General features: G+C 36.8%; 2 protein-coding genes across 2 annotated transcripts; one reads left to right on the top strand and one right to left on the bottom strand.

Moving 5' to 3' along the window:
• Positions 1–6,739: 6,739 nt before the first annotated feature.
• Positions 6,740–7,752, bottom strand: LOC131625915 (uncharacterized). The gene is made up of 2 exons (XM_058896750.1): positions 7,404–7,752; positions 6,740–7,044 (listed from the first exon to the last, which is right to left on the bottom strand). The coding sequence occupies exons 1-2, from the start codon at positions 7,750–7,752 to the stop codon at positions 6,740–6,742; spliced, it is 654 nt and encodes a 217-aa protein (XP_058752733.1).
• Positions 7,753–9,708: 1,956 nt separating this feature from the next.
• LOC131625914 (uncharacterized) lies at positions 9,709–11,933 on the top strand. The gene is made up of 5 exons (XM_058896749.1): positions 9,709–9,814; positions 10,062–10,613; positions 10,817–11,355; positions 11,509–11,662; positions 11,761–11,933. Exons 1-5 carry the CDS (start codon positions 9,709–9,711, stop codon positions 11,931–11,933), a joined length of 1,524 nt encoding a protein of 507 aa, XP_058752732.1.
• Positions 11,934–18,609: the final 6,676 nt, after the last annotated feature.

The raw sequence follows: 18,609 nt of genomic DNA, 5'->3' as shown, positions 1-18,609 counted from the left end.
ACAGCTCCATCTACTACTACTTTACCCACCAGTGGCATGTCCCCTCAGCAACTCGTTGAATTGAAATCGAAGAAACCTATTGAGTTTCTAAAGATGATGGTGAGTGCTAGGAGTCGCTCAATCGGTGTTGGCTCTAATTCTTCTTATGCATCTAGGAGTGATTCTACTCTTGATACCCAGGAATAAATTCTTCGCCACCTCAAAGCTGCGCTCTTTGGTGCTAATTTGGTGGAACTTCTGAAAGTCTCCCTGAAGAAAGTGCAAAGATCAAAATCTTGATACGAAAGGTTGACATTCGATCTGCCTCTCCTCCTGTGGTCTCTTTTATGGGGGAAGCTTCTGCCTTTATGGATCACCTCTTGGAAAGCTTTAGGTTGAAAGGGACCTTCAGGCCCACCGTGCTCCTAAGGAAAAATCTCGGGTTAAAGAATTATTCTTGGTAACTAACTCTCTGACCAAGGTAGAACAACTGCAGAAGGCTCTTGAGGCAAAAAGGCAGAGCATCGCACCAAGGAGATCAATATTAAGCAATGGAAGTATATGGTAGAACAGTTGAAGAAGAAGATAGAAGACTTGGAGGAACAAATCCATGAGGCTGAAGCTTTGCAGATCACTGGGTTTAGTGATAATGAGAAAGTGCTAGATGTTGAGGCTTTAGTTGGGGTTGCTCATTATGAACCTGTCACCAACCTGGACACTGAGCTAGCCGAACTTGAGTCTTCAATCTCCTTGGACAACGCGCTTTTACAAGTTACGGAGAACCAATATGTTTGTCTTAAGGACTCTGTGCCTTTCTAGAGCTTAGGCTTTAATTATTTTCATCTTCTTGTAATATCTTCAAGCCTTTTTGTTTGTACTTCTTGACATTTAGGCCTTTAATGGCCTTTTCTTTTATTCCCATGCTAGACTATTTTCCCTTGATTATTATTTCCTACAACATAGCTTTATATCTCTTTAAATATTTTTTATTTATACGCAATGTTCGACCCTCGAGTGTTAACTCTTCAACGTCGTAGGCATTGTTTGAAAATACTTGAATCACTTGAAATGGTCTTTCCCAGTTAGGAGACCAATTCCCAAGGATTCTGTCTTTTCTATCCATTGGAAGGATCACCTTCCACACCAAGTCCTCAACGTTGAACGCCTTCATGTCCACCTTTCTATTATAAGCTTGCCACTTGTTCTTTTTGCCTAAGTATTACATCTAAAGATGTCAACCTATGTTCTTCGACATATACTAATGCGTTATACATCATACCCCAATAATACTTAGTAGGAATTTCTGCTTGTATTTGTATCCTTATTGACTGCAAGTGAACCTCCAAAGGCAAGACTGCATCATGCCCATAGACTAAATTGAACAGAGTTGTGTTTGTCGATTCCTTTGGCGAATTCCTACACGCCCATAGTGCTTGGCCTAAGGTCACGTGCCAACTTTTGGGTTTTTGAACCACATATTTTTTTATCAAACCTATGATGACTTTGTTCGCTGCTTCTACTTGCCCATTTGCTTGAGCATAATATGGCGTTGATGTCGCTAATTTGAACCTATCTCCGCAGCAAACTCTATTACCTTTCTCCCTGTAAACACAATTCATTGATTAGTTGTAATGGTTTCAAGCACCCCAAACCTGTGTATAATTTGGTTTTGGATAGAGGCTATTACCTCCTCTTGGTCGACCTTAGCCAACGCCACTGCCTCCACCCATTTTGAAAAATAATCAATGCCTACTAATATATACCTATGCCCTTTTGATGATATAGGCTTTATTTCTCTTATGATGTCCAAAGCCCACCCTCTTAAAGGCCATGGTTTAACAATATAGTGTAATTCACTGGCTGGCACGTGCTGGATCCCAACATGCTTTTCGCATTCCTGGTAACTTCTGGCGAACTCAATGCAATTTTTTAACATTGTTGGCCAATATACTCCCGTTCGACATAACAACCACTTCTTCTTTTTTCCAACTTGATGGGCTCCATAAGCTCTAGTGTGAACTTCAGATGTTGCCACATATGCTTTGTTTTCTCCTAAGCATTTTAATAGTATGCCTTCTGGAGTTTTCTTGAATAATTCATTCCACATTATTTTGTAACTTAAAGCCCTATACTTGACTCTACGCTCTATTGACCCCACTGGATTTTTTAAGTAGTCAACTATGGGTTTTCTCCAATCATTATCACCCAAAGTGTCAATGACAAAAACTTCCAACCCTTAAACATTTCCAAAATATTCATAATTTAACAAATCAGGGATTTGTATTGGATCTGTCCCCCCATGTTTTTGCTATTGGTGTTTCTTTAAAGAGCAACTTTTCTTTAACCTCTATGAATTCCTCTAATTGGTCTTTTGAAATCTTATACCTTGAGGCTAATTGGGCTAAGTCATTAGCCTCTTGATTGTCGACACACTTAACATGTTTGATGGTTGTATTATCAAATTTGCTGACCAAAGATAATGCCTTAGTGACATATCTTACTAAATTCTCATTGACCCATTTATATTCTTTGGTCAGTTGTTTTACCACCAATTCTGAATCTCCTATAGTATCCACATCTTTGATGCCCACATCCAACATTATTTGAAGCCCAATGATTAAGGCTTCGTATTCATCCTCATTATTAGAGAAGTCGCCCTTAATTTTGTACCTAAACCTAGTTGGGATTCCATCTGGTAACACAATAAAATGCCTACACCGGCTCCTTCTTTATGCTTAGACCCATCGAAGTATAATTGCCGAGACCTTATGCCTACATAGGGCTTAGTAACGTCGACCACTGAATGGTCAGCAATAAAATCAGTAATAATTTGTTCTTTGACTGCTTTTAAAGAGACATATGCAACTGAATATTCAGTTAATGCTAAGGCCCACTTACCTGTTCAACTGTGTAAGATAGGTTTTGACAGCATATGCTTTACAACATCAAAATAAGAATAAACAGAAACTTCAACTGGTTTTATATAATGCTTGAGTTTATTACAAGAAAAGTACAAACACAAACACAACTTCTCGATAGCATTATACATAGTTTCAGCATCATTTAACACTCTACTGAGGTAGTAAATGGCTCTATCAACACCATTCTCATCGTCTTGGGCTAACATGCTGCCCAGTGTCGACTCTGGCGTTGAAATGTACAATTTCATGCTTTTATTTCTGCTAGGTGGCGCTAGCATCAGAGGCCTCTTCGAGTACTCTTTTAGGTAGTCGAAAGCTTCTTAGTGATTCTTCTCCCACCTAAAATCTGCTTCTTCCTTTAGTCGTAATAAAGGAGAGAATGCCAAGGTTTTCCCGCTCATGTTTGACACGAAACGTCTTAGGAAGTTTATTTTCCCTAGCAAAGACTGAAGTTCTTTCTTTGTAATTGGCGCTTTGGTATCCAAAATCGCCTTGGTCTTGTTCTGGTTTATTTCAATGCCTTTCTTGTGCACTACAAACCCTAGAAAGTCGTCTGCATGAACACAAAAAGCACACTTTAATGGATTCATTTTCAATTCATATTTCCTCATTCTCGTAAAAGATTGTCGAAGGTAGTCTAAATGACCCACTTCTGAGGAGGACTTAACCACAATGTCATCAATGTACACCTGCATAAATGTTCCTATAAAATCATGGAACATTGAGTTCATTTCTCTTTGATATGTCGCTCCAGCATTTTTCAATCCAAAAGGCATTACTACCCATTCGTAAGTTCCTAATGCCTCAGGACATCTAAATGCTGTTTTAGGAGTATCTTCCTCAGCAATAAAAATTTGATTGTAACCAGAATAACCATCCAAAAGACTTAAATACTCATGACCTGTGGCTGAATCGACCAACATTTCTGCCACAAGCATTGGGTATTCGTCCTTGGGAGTCGCTTTGTTTAGATCTTTAAAGTCTATAAAAACTCTAAATGTTCCATTATTTTAAATTAAAGGGACTATGTTAGCTAAGCATTCGACATACCTAGCTGTTTTGATGAATTTTCTTTTTAACAGGCGCTTAACTTCACTCTTTATTTTTTTACAGCACTTCTGGGGCGAACCTCCTTGGCATCTGTTTGACCGGTCATTTACCTGCTTTTATAGGTAGCCTCATTTCAACCATTTCTCGACTCAAACCAGGCATCTCGTTGTAGTCCCATGCAAAACAATCTCTAAACTCTTCGAGCAACTTGATTAGTTGCTTCTTCATCCCACTGTCGACTTTGGTGTTGATGTATGTAATTCATTTTGTTGTTCCATCACCTAAGTAGATTTCTTCCAAAGGGTCTTATGCTTTCATCCTTTGGATGCTCTTTCTTGGGTCTTTTCAAACCCCAAAGGCTCATCATCATAGATGCAGTCAAGCCTCCAGCTTTCTAAAGTTCGTGATCGACTGATTTGGCCAGTTTCTCTTATTATTGTGGCTTCATGTGCCATATCTATCATGTTATTGGCTTCTAGAGCCATGTTTAACCTATTTTCGGCTAGATAAGCCAAAATTCTTGCTAGAGCTTTCGACTCAGACATCGTCATTATTGTTTTCAGCCTCCCACCCAGTGGGTGGTACCCCTTCCTCATCAGCAAGATGTTTGTCCAACTTTTCCTGGTCTCAAATAAAATCATGTGTAGGGTGAAGGGTCAACAAACTCTTAGTATCTGGATGTGGTTGAAAAACTTCATGTTCTGGATAGCATGGAGGTATTGTCTCCAATGCCTTGTCGAAACTCCTCTTATTCACCATCTTTGCATCAATTGTGAAGTATCCATGATCAGCTTCTATATTCTCTGCAATTCCATCCTCACGCCAAATTGACACTCTTTGATGCAGTGTCAATGACAGAACCCCTATTCCATGAATCCATTCACACCTTAAAAGTATATTATAGTTCACTTTGGATGGAATCAACAAAAACAGTGTCGGCCTCACAGTCGAGCCAACTGATAAACTTACTTGAATTACTCCCAAGATGTGACTTGTTTTCCCTTCATAGTTTGACAAAACCATGTTGTGTGGGCGTAAGTCTGTGTCTACCTTGCCAATATTTTTCAACAAAGATTGTGGCATCATATTAACCGTGGCGCCCCCATCAACAAAGACTTTGTTTATTGGAAATCCATATACTTTCACCCTTATGAACAAGGGCTTCAGCTCATACATCATGCATGTGGTTGTTTCCTCTAATAGGGAAACTTAGCCTTACCTTGAGGTTTTCTGGACTTTGTAAGCTGCCATTGAGTGGTCGAACACCACCTTAGGACCATTCCCTTGAAGGTGTCTCTTTTCGACTCTTCCTTCCTAAGGGTTTCAATTTTCTTTGCAACCTTCTCATAATAGACCACATTACAATTATAGCATAACATGGTCCTTGAGTTGCTCACTTTGCATTTGTTCAGAAAATCGACCAATTCTTCCTCAGGCTTAGGGAAGACTTGCTTCAGCAATTCTACCACTGTCTCCTTAGACAATTCTTCATCTTTCACTTTGCACTCCATTTTTTCCTTACCCTCTTTGTGGTCTTCAAGATCCTTTGTAATCCCAACCATCATGAGTTTCAATGGTTCTACGAAGCACATAACTTTGTCCTTGAAATTCTCAGTAGTATCAATTTCTAGCATCTCCTTCTGCTTTGTTGCATCAACCTGTTCGTCACGCGGGCCTTCAGTAGCCTCGGTCATTATTGTCACAAGTTCATCTGTCACCCCAACTTGTTCGTCGCTGAGACCTTCAGTAGCCTCAAGTGTTAGTGTAACCATTTGTTCGACCACTGTGTTAGAACATAGTTTGGTTCTACATATTTGAAATAGTTTTTATGATAACAAACACATAATTTTCAATAAGAACAAATATGCACTCTAATCGTATGATCTAACTTGTAGAAGTTCTGAAGTATATTAAGAAGAAGAACAGAGCTAAGAATGTGATTTCTCAAGAGCAGAAGGCTGCATTGAGAGAAGTTTACAAGAGTAAGAAGTTCTAGAGATTGAAGGAAGTTTACAAGAACGAGAAGTAATAGACATTGAGAGAAGTTTACAAGAAAAAGAATTTCTAGAGATTGAAGGAATTTTACAAGAACAAGAAGTTCTGAAGATAAATGAGAAGTTCTTAAAACCCTGTTACTGAAAACGCTTCAAGCACCAACAAGCAAAAGCTGCAAAGAATACTCTGATGATCAGAAGATCAATAGCGTTATACTCTTTAATGCAAGATCAATCAGTAAAGGTTGGAACATAATTATGGTAGACATAATCTTCATTTTTGGAAATAGCATTAATCAACATTTCATCATTATTCCAAAACAAGAAAACATGTCTCTCAACGGATCAAAAAGCTCACCCTATATGAAGAGGACATCATTGAAGAAAAAGTGAGGATCTTACACGCACCCACGAATTCAAAGAGCTCTCAATTTTTCATTATCATTTTCTTATTCTTACATGTATATTACGCTAAATAGTGTGTACACATCACATTTGTGATAAAGCTTTTTTAGAAGCAATTAGTCAACACACTTAAGTTATAAGTTATAATTTTTGTACCTTGAGAAAACGGATTGTGGTTGTTCTTGAGAAGACTTAGACAGTTGTTTAAGTGTAAATTGTAATCAAGATTTGATTAGTGGATTAAGACCTCGTAAGAGAGAGGTGAAATCATCTTAATAGGATGGATTGGAGTAGTTTGAGTTCAAACGAACTAGGATAAGTGAACGTGTCTTTTCTTGATTTAAGTTTTTAAAAACCCAATCCAACCTCCTTATTGTGTTTTTTGTTACTTTACACTGCGCCTAATTCGTCGTTGAGATCATCAGTAATCTCCAACATGAAAACCTCAGTTGGTTTGACAAAGTTGGCATCAGCAACATGCAAAGGATCAATATCAATTTTCATAGAAGCTTTTGGCTTCTCACCAAATTGCAACCTTCCATCCTTCAGCGTTTTATGCACCAAATCCTTGAAAAGAATGCATTGAGAAGTATTATGACCCAAAAAAGTATGATATTTGCAAAAACCTCTTTTCCGTTTTTGTTCTAATGGTGGATTTTTAAGGCCTGAGGGCACTACAATCTGTCCATCTGAAACTAAAACACCAGATATTTAATCACATTTAGTAATAACAAACGTGTTTGTTTTAGTAGCAAATCTATCATTTTTTGGTCATCAACGCTTTTCCCTTTCGACGGTTTTAGCACTTTGCACGTGTATGGAGGCCTAAGCTTAAACTCAGCTACATTGACCTCCCCTGCATCTATACATTCGTCTATCCCTTCTGGGGAATATTCATTTGTGTCAACATAGGCAATTTTTTCTCTCTTATGATTTTTCGATGCCCTTATTTTCCGTGTTTTTAAGAGCTCGACCTGTCAAACCCTATTGGCCAATTGGGCCATATCCCGAAGATATTTGGTATCTAGCTTCTTTCTAATGGAATAATCTAAACCGCCAGCTGCCATCTCGACTAACTCATGTTCAGGAACCCTAGTGAAACATCTAGCTTTGAGTAATCTGAATTTGTTCAAATAATCATCTATAGATTCAGATGACTTTCGTTTAACCAGAGATAATTCCTTCAAACTAATATTTGACTGACCCATGTAAAATTGTTTATGAAACACCCGCTCTAACTGCTCCCAAGTTCTTATAGAATTTGGTGCTAGCATGGTGAACCACGTGAATGCATTTTTAGTTAATGAACTAGGGAAATACCTCACTTTTACACCCTCATCATTATCAATGTCGCCACCTTCTGTTTCGTATTTGGCTACATGCTCAACAGTTGACTCATTCATCTCACCTGAAAATTTAGTGAACTTAGGCACCTAACATCCCCTAGGGATCTCTTCCTGTCGAATATAATCAGACAGAGGTGATGAATAGTTAGGCCTGTGTAAGCCAACATTAAGCCCACTACGTGCTAACACTTCTTCCATTACATTCGTAATGTTATTACGCCCTAACATGTTGTTGGCGTTTCTAAGTACCCTATCTTCATCCTGATACCTTCTAACCATTACTGACCTAGGTTCACATTGTTCGACAAAACCCATCTTCTTCATATGTAAGTGGTTCCACTACTTGAGGTCCAGCAAGACGCTCTTGGTTTCCAGAAGGTATACCTCTGGTCGATTAACATTCGACCCTAACGGCCTATGGCGTGTTAGAACTAGATGAACTCCAAATTCTTCAAGCATTCTTCCTATCTGGTCAACCATAGGGTAAAAATAATATCAATCTTTTGGGTCAAATTGTGTACCAACTCTAGGTTACTCTCATCCATTTGTTGCCTTAATGCCATGACCAAAGTGGTGTTGAAAGATGGTGTGGACTGGGGTAAATAACTTACTCCACATTAACAACCTCCCAAACCTGTAGTCAATGAAGGCATCGTAGCACAACTTCCTTGATGGCATGTGGCCATAGCATTATCAGTATAAGTGGGTGTATTTGACTGAAGTCCAGTCATCATGATTTGAGGCATACCATATTATTATTGCCTAAGGGGCACCGAACCCAATTGGAAAAGTGTTCATGTGGCATTAAACGGGGATCCCACATTTCCTGTCGCGACCGATGTCGACGAACTACGAGAAGTGGTTGATCTCACAAGAGATAAAATTGTCGTGCTTTGTGTTGTGACGCTCATCGGTATGACATCCACATACTGTGCAGTAACTTGTGTGTGTGATGGGTTAGAATTGTTTGTATACTTACTCGAACATGAGATTTTGGACAATTGTTTCCCACTCCTCAAATTCATGCACACATAACTACTACCAAAGATACATGAAAGCAGAAATATAAACTGTTATAACAACTTTTTGAAAAGGACTTTATCACTTCCCACCGGGTGTGCCATTTTGTTTACCTTGGAAATTGGTAAACTTCGTTGATCTCTTCTTAAAGGTTACTTACAAGATTGACCCGTGAATCGCAGAACAACGCTTATATTTTTCAAAGAGTTTTTGTGAGAGTTTAAGTGTTTGCTTGGTAAAAGAGTTGTTCGACACGATGTCAAACATTCACAAAATTGAAATTGGAATTAGTTATTAATGATCAACGAAGGTTTAGACAAAAAGCATGTAAGGAAAATAACAAAGTTTGAATGTAAAAGACATGATATTAAAATTTACAGGAAAAGTAGGTGGTTCAAACATACATAGCCCTTGCTTGACTCATTTCGCTCGTCGCTTGGGTACTCTGAGTGTTCAGTGTGTAGGTGTTTGTAAAATTGTGAACACCTTAAACTATGTACAAAGTTCTTTATTTATAGTGCAAAAGAATAACTATTTTATGGAGGTTTTCGACCCACTTAGGACTCAACATTTGTTTCCTCTAACTTCCCCTCATAAAGCCCCACGTTCTCCATTCATATGCTATTTCTCTCCAAAAATTCCCACTTGCGTGATATGAATTATTCGTTTGAACTTGTGGGCCTTTACCTGCTTCTTGGGCCTTTGGCGCTTCTGGGCCCAATGAACTGTTTGGTACTTTTGTCTCCTAGTCGGCCAAGTGCGGTTTGACCCAAAGAAATTCTTCAACTTCTATACTCTTTTGGCTAGATTTTAGTTTTGGTCCAAAATCTCCCAACAATTATCTTACGAATATTCTATGTGGATTAGAAGGGTGTTACATTAGTGGTATCAGAGCAGGTTGGTCTGTCCGACCAGGTTATTGAGTCTGTAGTGATAGTTGAATAGTGTTGATAGTTATTCTAACCTTAATGCTAATTTTGGTGTGAACATAGTATGGCTAGAAGAAACGACGCTGCGATTGCTGCTGCCTTAGAGGTTGTTGCTCAGGCTATGCAGAATCAACCTAATGTTGGAGGAATTGATGAAGCTTGTAGTTTGAGTACGTTCTAGATGTAGAATCTGCCTACTTTTAGAGGCCGGTATGATCCAGATAGAGCATAGAGTGGCTTAAGGTGATTGAGAGGATTTTCCAAGTAATGGATTGTTCTGCTGCGTAAAAGGTACTGTATGGTACTCATATGCTGGTTGGAGAAACTAACGACTGGTGGATTGACACTCGTTAGAGGTTGGAGGCTATAGGTGAAATGATTACTTGGGCTGTGTTCACGAGGGAATTCCTGAAAAAGTATTTCTCAAAGATGTTTGGGGAAAGAAAGAGACGGAGTTCCTTGCGCTGAAACAAGGGAATTCAACCGTCACTGAATATGCTGGTAAGTTTCTGGAGCTCGTGAAGTTCTATCCACACTATAGCAAGGCGAATGCTGAGTTTCCAAAGTGTATCAAGTTTGAGAGTGGGCTACACCCGGAGATCAAATGGGCGATTGGATATCAACAAACCCATAGGTTTGCGGAGTTGGTGAACAACTGTTGGATTTATGAGGAAGATAGCATTGCTCAATCGGCTCATTACAAGAGTCTGAACGAGAAGAGAGGAAAGCTGCATCATGATTGTAAGAAGCCTTATTATGCTCCAACAGAGAAAGGGAAACAGAAGGTTTTCGACTGGAAGAAGACAAGTGGGAGAGGGGCTCCCACTCATGTCAAATGTTATAGGTGTGGTGAACAAGGTCACTGTTCCAATGAATGTGAGAACAAGGTGCTGAGATGTTACAAATGTGGTAAGACTAGTCATCATGCTCCTGACTGCAAGGACGATGGTCCAATTTGTTTCAATTGTGGTGAATAGGGTCATATTAGTACCCAGTGTCAGAAGCCAAAGAAGGATGCTAATGCTTCCAAGACTAATGGTAGAGTGTTTTCCTTGAGTGGAACATAATATTCTAAGAAGGACAACTTGATTCGAGGTACTTGTTTTATTAACAAAGTCGAATTAGTTGCTATTATTGATACAAGTGTTACTCATTCGTTTATTTCGAATTAGTTTCTATGGATGGTAGTATGGTAATAAATATTGATGCTAGTGGTTTTGTTACTACTACTTTTATGTGTTCAGGATGTCCTTTGACTATATTTGATAAGAGTTTTGTGATGGATTTGGTGTGTCTACCCTTACACCAAATCGATGTAATTTTTGGAATGAATTGGTTGGAGTTCAACTATGTTCATATAAATTGTTACAATAAGACGTTGAGGTTTCCCAAGTTTGGTGATAATGGAGAACAAATGTTGTTGAGTGCTAAGAAAGTGAATGAATGCCTTAGAGACGAGTCTGTGATGTTTGCAATGTTTTCATCGTTGCAAAGTGACCGGGAAGCTACAAGTGTTGAACTTCCGGTTGTCTGTGAATTTCCCGAGGTATTTCTAGAGGATATAAGTGATTTGCCTCTAGAACGTGAAGTAGATTTTTCTATAGAATTGGTTCCAGGTACGAGTCTAGTATCGATGACTCCTTATAGAATTTTGGCTTCCGAGCTGAATGAATTGAAGAAACAATTGGGAGAATTGCTCGAGAAGAAATTTGTTTGACCGAGTGTTTCTCTGTGGGGTGCACCTGTGTTGTTAGTTAAGAAGAAAGATGGAAGTATGAGATTGTGTGTGGAATACAGGCAGTTAAATAAAGTGACTATCAAGAATAAGTATCCACTCCTGAGGATTGATGATTTGATGGATCAGTTGGTGGGCGCTAGTGTTATTAGCCAGATTAATTTGAGATCAGGTTATCATCAAATTCGTGTTAAACAAGGTGATATTCCAAAGACGGCTTTTCGAACAAGGTATGGTCATAATGAATATACTACGATGCCATTTTGTGTTTCGAATGCTCTAGGTGTTTTATGGAATATATGAATTGAACCTTCCATTCCTATCTAGATAAGTTTGTGGTGGTGTTCATTGATGATATTCTGATTTATTCCAAATCATAAGAGGAGCATGTTGAACATTTGCGAGTGGTGTTGCAAGTGTTGAAAGAGAAGAAGTTATACGCAAAGCTGTCGAAGTGTGAGTTTGGGTTGAAAGAAGTGAGTTTTCTTGGTCATGTGATTTCAAGTGTTGGAATTGCTCTGGATCTTTCTAAAGTTGATGTTGTGTTGCAATGAGAGACTTCAAAGTCTGCGACAGAGATTCAAAGTTTTATTGGTTTGGCTGGTTACTACCTAAGGTTCATTGAAGACTTTTCTAAGTTGGAATTACCATTGACTCAGTTGACTCGAAAGGGTTAAGCTTACGTATGGGATGTTACGTGTGAAAAAGGTTTTGTTAAATTAAAGAAAAAAGTTGACGACCGCTCTAGTATTAATTTTGCCTAATCCGACTGAGTCTGTTGTGGTGTATTGTGATGCATCCAAGATGGGCCTTGGTGGCGTATTGATGCAAAATAGAAAGTTATTGCCTATGCTTCTAGACAACTTAAAGTTCATGAGAGGAATTATCCTACACATGACTTAGAGTTGGCCGCAATGGTGTTTGTTTTTAAAATTTGGAGACATTATCTTTTTGGCTCTAAATATGAGGTGTTAGTGATCACAAGAGTCTAAAGTACTTGTTTGATCAGAAGGAGTTAAACATGAGGTGGAGAATATGGCTTGAATTGTTGAAAGACTATGATTTTGATTTAAGTTACCATCTTGGTAAGGCGAATGTAGTAGCTGATGCATTAAGTAGAAAGTCTTTACACATGTTGATGATGATGGTGCGTGAATTGGAATTAGTTTAACAATTCAGATATATAAGTTTGGTGTGTGAATCAACTCCCGATAGTGTGAAATTGGGAATGTTGAAATTGATGAGTAGTATTCTTCAAGAAATTCGAGAAGGACAGAAATCTGACTTGAAATTAGTTTAGCAATTAACATTGATTAACCAAGATTAAGGAGGTGAATTCCGAGTTGACGAAAATGGTGTTATGAGATTTGGGAATAGAGTATGTATTCCATATATTTCGTAACTTAAGAAGAGTATTCTTGAAGAAGATCATAAAAGTTCTTTAAGTATTCATCTAGGTTCTACGAACAAGTATTAGGACTTAATGCGATTATTTTGGTGGCCTGGTATGAAGAAAGATGTGGCTAAATTTGTCAAAAGTCGAATGCTGAACATCAAAAGCCTTCTGGGTTAATGCAACTGTTGAACATTTCAGAGTGGAAGTGGGATAGTATTTCCATGGATTTTGTGACGGGTTTACCGAAGACCGCCAAGGGCAATGATTCTATTGGTGATAGTAGATACGTTAACTAAATCGGCTTATTTCTTACTAATGAAGATTAACCATCCTATTTCTAAGTTGGTTGAGATGTATATTGAGGAGGTTGTTAAATTGCATAGAATATCGTCGAGTATTGTGTCAGATAGAGATCCAAGGTTTATGTCGAGGTTTTGGAAGAGTTTGCAAGATGCCTTGGGTACTATTTTAAGGCTGAGTTTGACATATCATGCGCAGACGGATGATCAGACCGAGAGGAGTGTTCAGTCATCAGAATATTTGTTGAGGGCTTGTGTGTTAGACCAAGGAGGAGCTTGGGATAGCCATTTGACTTTGAATGAGTTTACCTACAACAATAGTTTTTATGCGAGTATCGGTATGACACCGTATGAGGCGTTGTATGGTATGAGGTGTAGAACTCTGTTGTGTTGGTATGAATCAGACAAGAGTGATGTGCTCAGACCTAAGATTATGCAATAGCAATTGAAAAGATAAGGATGATCCATGATAGGATGAAAGCTTCTCAGAGTTGTCAAAAGAGTTATCATGATAAGAGGAAGAAAGCACTTGAGTTCCAAGTAGATGATCATGTGTTTTTTAGAGTTACTCCAGTAAATGGTGTCGGTAGAGCTCTAAAATCAAGAAAACTTACGCTACATTTTATTGGTTCATATCAAATTTAATAGAGGATAAGTGAGATGGCTTACCAGATTGCTTTGTCGCCGTCGCTTGCGAATCTTCATGATGTGTTTCATGTGTCTCAGTTGAGGAGATATGTACTGGATCCTTCGCATGTGATTCAAATGGATGATATACAGGTGAGAGACGACCTGACTATTGAAGCGTCACTAGTGCGAATAGAAGGACGGGAAGTGAAGCGATTGCGAGGTAAAGAGATTGCCTTAGTGAAGGTGCTATGGGGTTGACCAGCAGGTGAAAGTATGACGTGGGAGTGGGAGGACCAGATGAAAGAGTCTTATTCGTTCTTGTTTCCGTTAGGTAATTTTCGAGGGAGAAAATTCTTTAATTGAGGGAGAGTTGTAACACCCCAATAATTAGATTTAATTATTTAATCTATTATTTTATTGTTTGGATGTGATTATATAAGTCTTTGCGATTTATCGATGACTATATGGGATGTTTATGTTGATGTGTGTGGGGTAGTGGAATTAAGGTGTTAGTTAGAATAATAAAATAAATATAATTCTAATTAGCATTATTATTTAATTAAAATAAAATAAGGAGATATTGTGAGGTGGAGTTAGTAAGGGCATAATTAGAATATCATATTAGGGATCCTAAGGCGAACTAAGTAAAAAAAAAAAGGAAAAGTGAGAGAATATTCATTCACCGTAGAATTTTGAAGAAGCGTAAAAGAAAGAGAGAGCTAGTGTAACTTCCCAATTCTACCCCAAGCGTTTATGCAGAAAATATCATAGTATAAAAATTCTCAACAGAATCAGGATGTCACACATTCAACATAAACATAAACCTGTCATGCTTTTTAAACTAATACATAACACTATCAGGATTGAAATTAATAAAACTCGTAACATATATATCAACTTCTGAATAACATAGTAATCTTAGCATATTCCAAACTTAGGTTCAACATGCAACGGATTCCCAATGATTCAACAATTAAGACATAGCATCTTTGAATAATGAAATAGCAACAATACCAACATCTCCTCAAATACAACATAAGGTTCGATAAACAAATAACAGGATAAAGTAAGTGTTCACCCCCCCCCCCCCCCGAGTGCTACGTATCAGAGCAATGACACCCAAGACTCGACTATAAGCGGAAATGGCAACTCCTCTGGGTTACCTGCACTTTACCCACGTAGAGGCACCATTCAAAAGAAAGGGTTGAGATATCAAACTATATAAACAGGATAATGATAAATCATATATTAGGTAAAGAATATAAATGAATCACCGCTTCATACCACATCAACATAAACAGCACAAAGAACATCATCAAAGGATAGTCATGTTATCAACACATAAGTATCTTCAATAAGTCAACATATAAGAATCACAATGCATAAACAACCACTCTAGCCAACAACCACCAACAACGACTCAAATGCGCCTCAACAGTGCATATGCATGTGGTACCATTGGAGTAAAACTCCCAACTCTATCAATTGCCAGTAACTCCGAGGCAAAAATCCAACTCTATCATCTTGGCCAATAAAGGCCAACTTTATCAATGTTATGCTATGCGACAACTTTTCGACCACAACTCAACCAATTCAATCAACTCTATCAACTCAATCTACAACAACAACAACGATTTTTCACCATCTCGACATACCAATATATCATCATAATCAACTAAACTAACAACAATTTGCTAGGATTCATGCCATAAGTCTATTCACATAACAATGCAGAATAATAATCATATTGGCAATCACAACGTTATTCAGAACAAAGGCATCCAAACCAAAACCACAATTTTCGGTCAATTCGCAAAATAATCACGATATGCTAACATATCAAGTAGACCGAAACAATTTCCAATTATCATCTAACTAACTTAGATATAATGTTAATTATCAAAACAACCATATTGACATAGCAATATTTTATTCTCAAAATAAATATTTAACCAAAACACGATTACGGTCAAATTCTCAAGATACCGTAATTTACCGATAAACTGAATAATTAATCTAAGTCCAAGTTTATTCAAATTAAATAGGCTTGTTGAAATTAATTCAACTATTAATTAAATAAACCAATTAATAATCATATTATATTAATCTTAAGCATGTCTTAATGTTCTAATAAGTGCTACTGTAATCATCATTAGTTTACACTATATCATCCATTATAAATATTTCCTTTACATTACTATTATATATATATATATATATATATATATATATATATATATATATATTTATTGTTATAAAACTAACCAAAACAATATAGATATGAAGGAGAGAAAGTAAGAGAGAAAGTGGTATTCTATTATCTTTTTCAAGAAGTTCTCTTTACATTACAAAGTGGACCTTATTTGTAGGACATTAGGAAGGTGAAAAATCCTAACCTTACTATACCACATAATAGGGAATGTGAAGATTAAAGATAAGAATATATATATGGACATCCACAATAATATTTATTCATAACACTCCCCCTTGGATGTCCATTGAGGATATGCCTCATTAAAACCTTACTAGAAAAAACCCAATGGGAAAAATTCTGGTGAAGGAAAAAGAGTACAATATCCTTTGAATGTGAATTGCCTCGTTAAAAACTTTACCAGGAAAACCCAGTGGGACAAAACCATGTTAAAAGGAAAAAGAATGCAAAACATATGTATTTCTCCCCCTCATGCACATATTTATATGTGAGACAATATTCTTTGTAGTTGTTGCTTAAAATGTCTTCTTTGAAGTGACTTCATGTAGTGCTAATAGTTATGCAGGATTTTATGAAGTTGTTGACATGATTTGTTTCATAGGTCTCCATGAAATGGTTGTACCATCACATGTAAATAAGTAACCTCTTTCTGATCTACCATTGTGAGAATTTGACAAGTAACCTGCATCTCTAAGATAACAAAGTATATGTTTGACTTCTTTCCAATGTCTTCGTGTAGGTGAATCATTCTATCTTACTTATAGATTGACTGCAAATGATATATCTAGATGTGTATAATTAGCAAGTTACATTAGTGCTCCATTTGCATTGAGATATGGTACTTCAGCACCAACCAATTTTTCATCCCTTTCTCGAGGTCTGAAAGGATCTTTCTCTATATCTAATTATCTAACAGCCATTAGAGTAGATAATGAATGATATTTGTCCATATAGAAGCATTTCAACACTTTTCTATATAACCTTCCTGATGTACAAATATTTCATTGTCCAAATTCTCTCGATTTGTAAGCCTAGACATAATTTTTTTCCTAGGTCCTTCATCTCAAACTCTTTCTTTAAGGAATTTATAGCTTTTGGAAGCTCTTCAGGAGTTCCAATAATATGTATGTCATCCACATAGATAACTATTATTGAAAATTCTTTCCACATCCCTTTATAAAAATACAAGTACAAATTGAGTTATTTGTATATTCATCATTTAGTAAATATTCACTGAGACGATTATACCACATGCATCCAGATTCTTTCAGCCCATAGAGAGACTTGTTCAATTTGATGTAGTAGTTTTCTCGAGATCCATAATTACGTGCCTCTGATATATTGAATTCTTTAGGGAGTTTCATATAAATGTCACTATTAAGTGAACCATATAAATAAGATGTCATAACATCCATCATGTTCAAATTAGGCCCTTCATGTGCTACAAGGTTAATTAAATATCAAAAATCGATTGAATCCACTACAGGTGGATATGTTTTCTCAAAATCAATCTTAGGTCTTTGTGAAAATCATTGAGCAATAAATCAAACTTTATACCATTCTTATTTTTCTTTTTCACAAAAACTTATTCATATCTAATTGGTTTCAAACCTTGAGGTGTTCGGATTACAGGTCCAAAAGTGAGTCACTTGTAAACTGAGTTTAATTCTTCTTCAATTGAATATATTCATTTTGGCCAATTCTCACTTAGTCTACAATCTTTAATAGACTTTGAATCATGATCCTCGTTATCATTGATCACTTTTAGCGCTATATTGTATACAAAGACATGGTCAATATTGACTTTATTTGGTTATCTCAATTTTGGTTCCATTCCATTTCATCCATGACATAATTTATCGAGATCTCTTTATTTCATATTTCAAGTACTTGATTTTTTCTTCTGGTATTAAAAATTAAATTATGTCAAAGTGCTCTTAGAATTTTCATATCCTCCCTTGGGTCATCTTTAGTTTCTTTTCTTAGTAAAGGACTTTTAACATTGGAATCGACTTTCATACGACGCTTCAGGCGCAACTACAACTCATTTGCAATATTATATTATTCAATAGGAGAATCCACTTTGAGTGGAGTATTATCAGCTGATAATTTATTTCAGAAACTTTGCAAATGAATAATTTTTGAACTTTTGGTTCATATTGATTTGTACGAGGAACAAGACAACAATTTATTTTAAATTGTTCATTTGAACTTCTTGTTCATGATTTCAGCTGTTCATTTGAACTTCTTGTTCATGATTTCAGCTGCTTATTCCCTCCCCCTAATATTGGAAAAATTAATTTATCAAGTGATAATCAGCATACTGGGCTGCAATCAAGTATTTGATTATTTGCTCAAATTATATCCTCAAAATTGAGATTCATATTAATTATATTTTTCCAATATTCTTTCGTGACTCATCTTAATGTATTATATTGGAGCAACTGGAATATACACAACACATCCAAATGTTCACTTAGATGAGAAGTATTAGAATAAATTAGGGAGGACTAAGATATAGTATCTTGTTGGCTTAATGCGAATAAATATCTTAATATCATACTTTGGGTGTTTCAAATATATAATTTAGAATTGATGATCTCATTAGTATCAACCATATAATTCACTTTAGACGTCTAAAGAATGGATCTTCGGGTCCATTTTCTTTTTATGAACATATATTACATGATATT

The sequence above is a fragment of the Vicia villosa genome, unplaced genomic scaffold (assembly GCF_029867415.1).
Source record: "Vicia villosa cultivar HV-30 ecotype Madison, WI unplaced genomic scaffold, Vvil1.0 ctg.000250F_1_1, whole genome shotgun sequence".
Classification (NCBI taxonomy): domain Eukaryota; kingdom Viridiplantae; phylum Streptophyta; class Magnoliopsida; order Fabales; family Fabaceae; genus Vicia; species Vicia villosa.
Note: the sequence above shows the minus strand (reverse complement) of the source record. Positions and strands in the feature narration are given on the sequence as shown.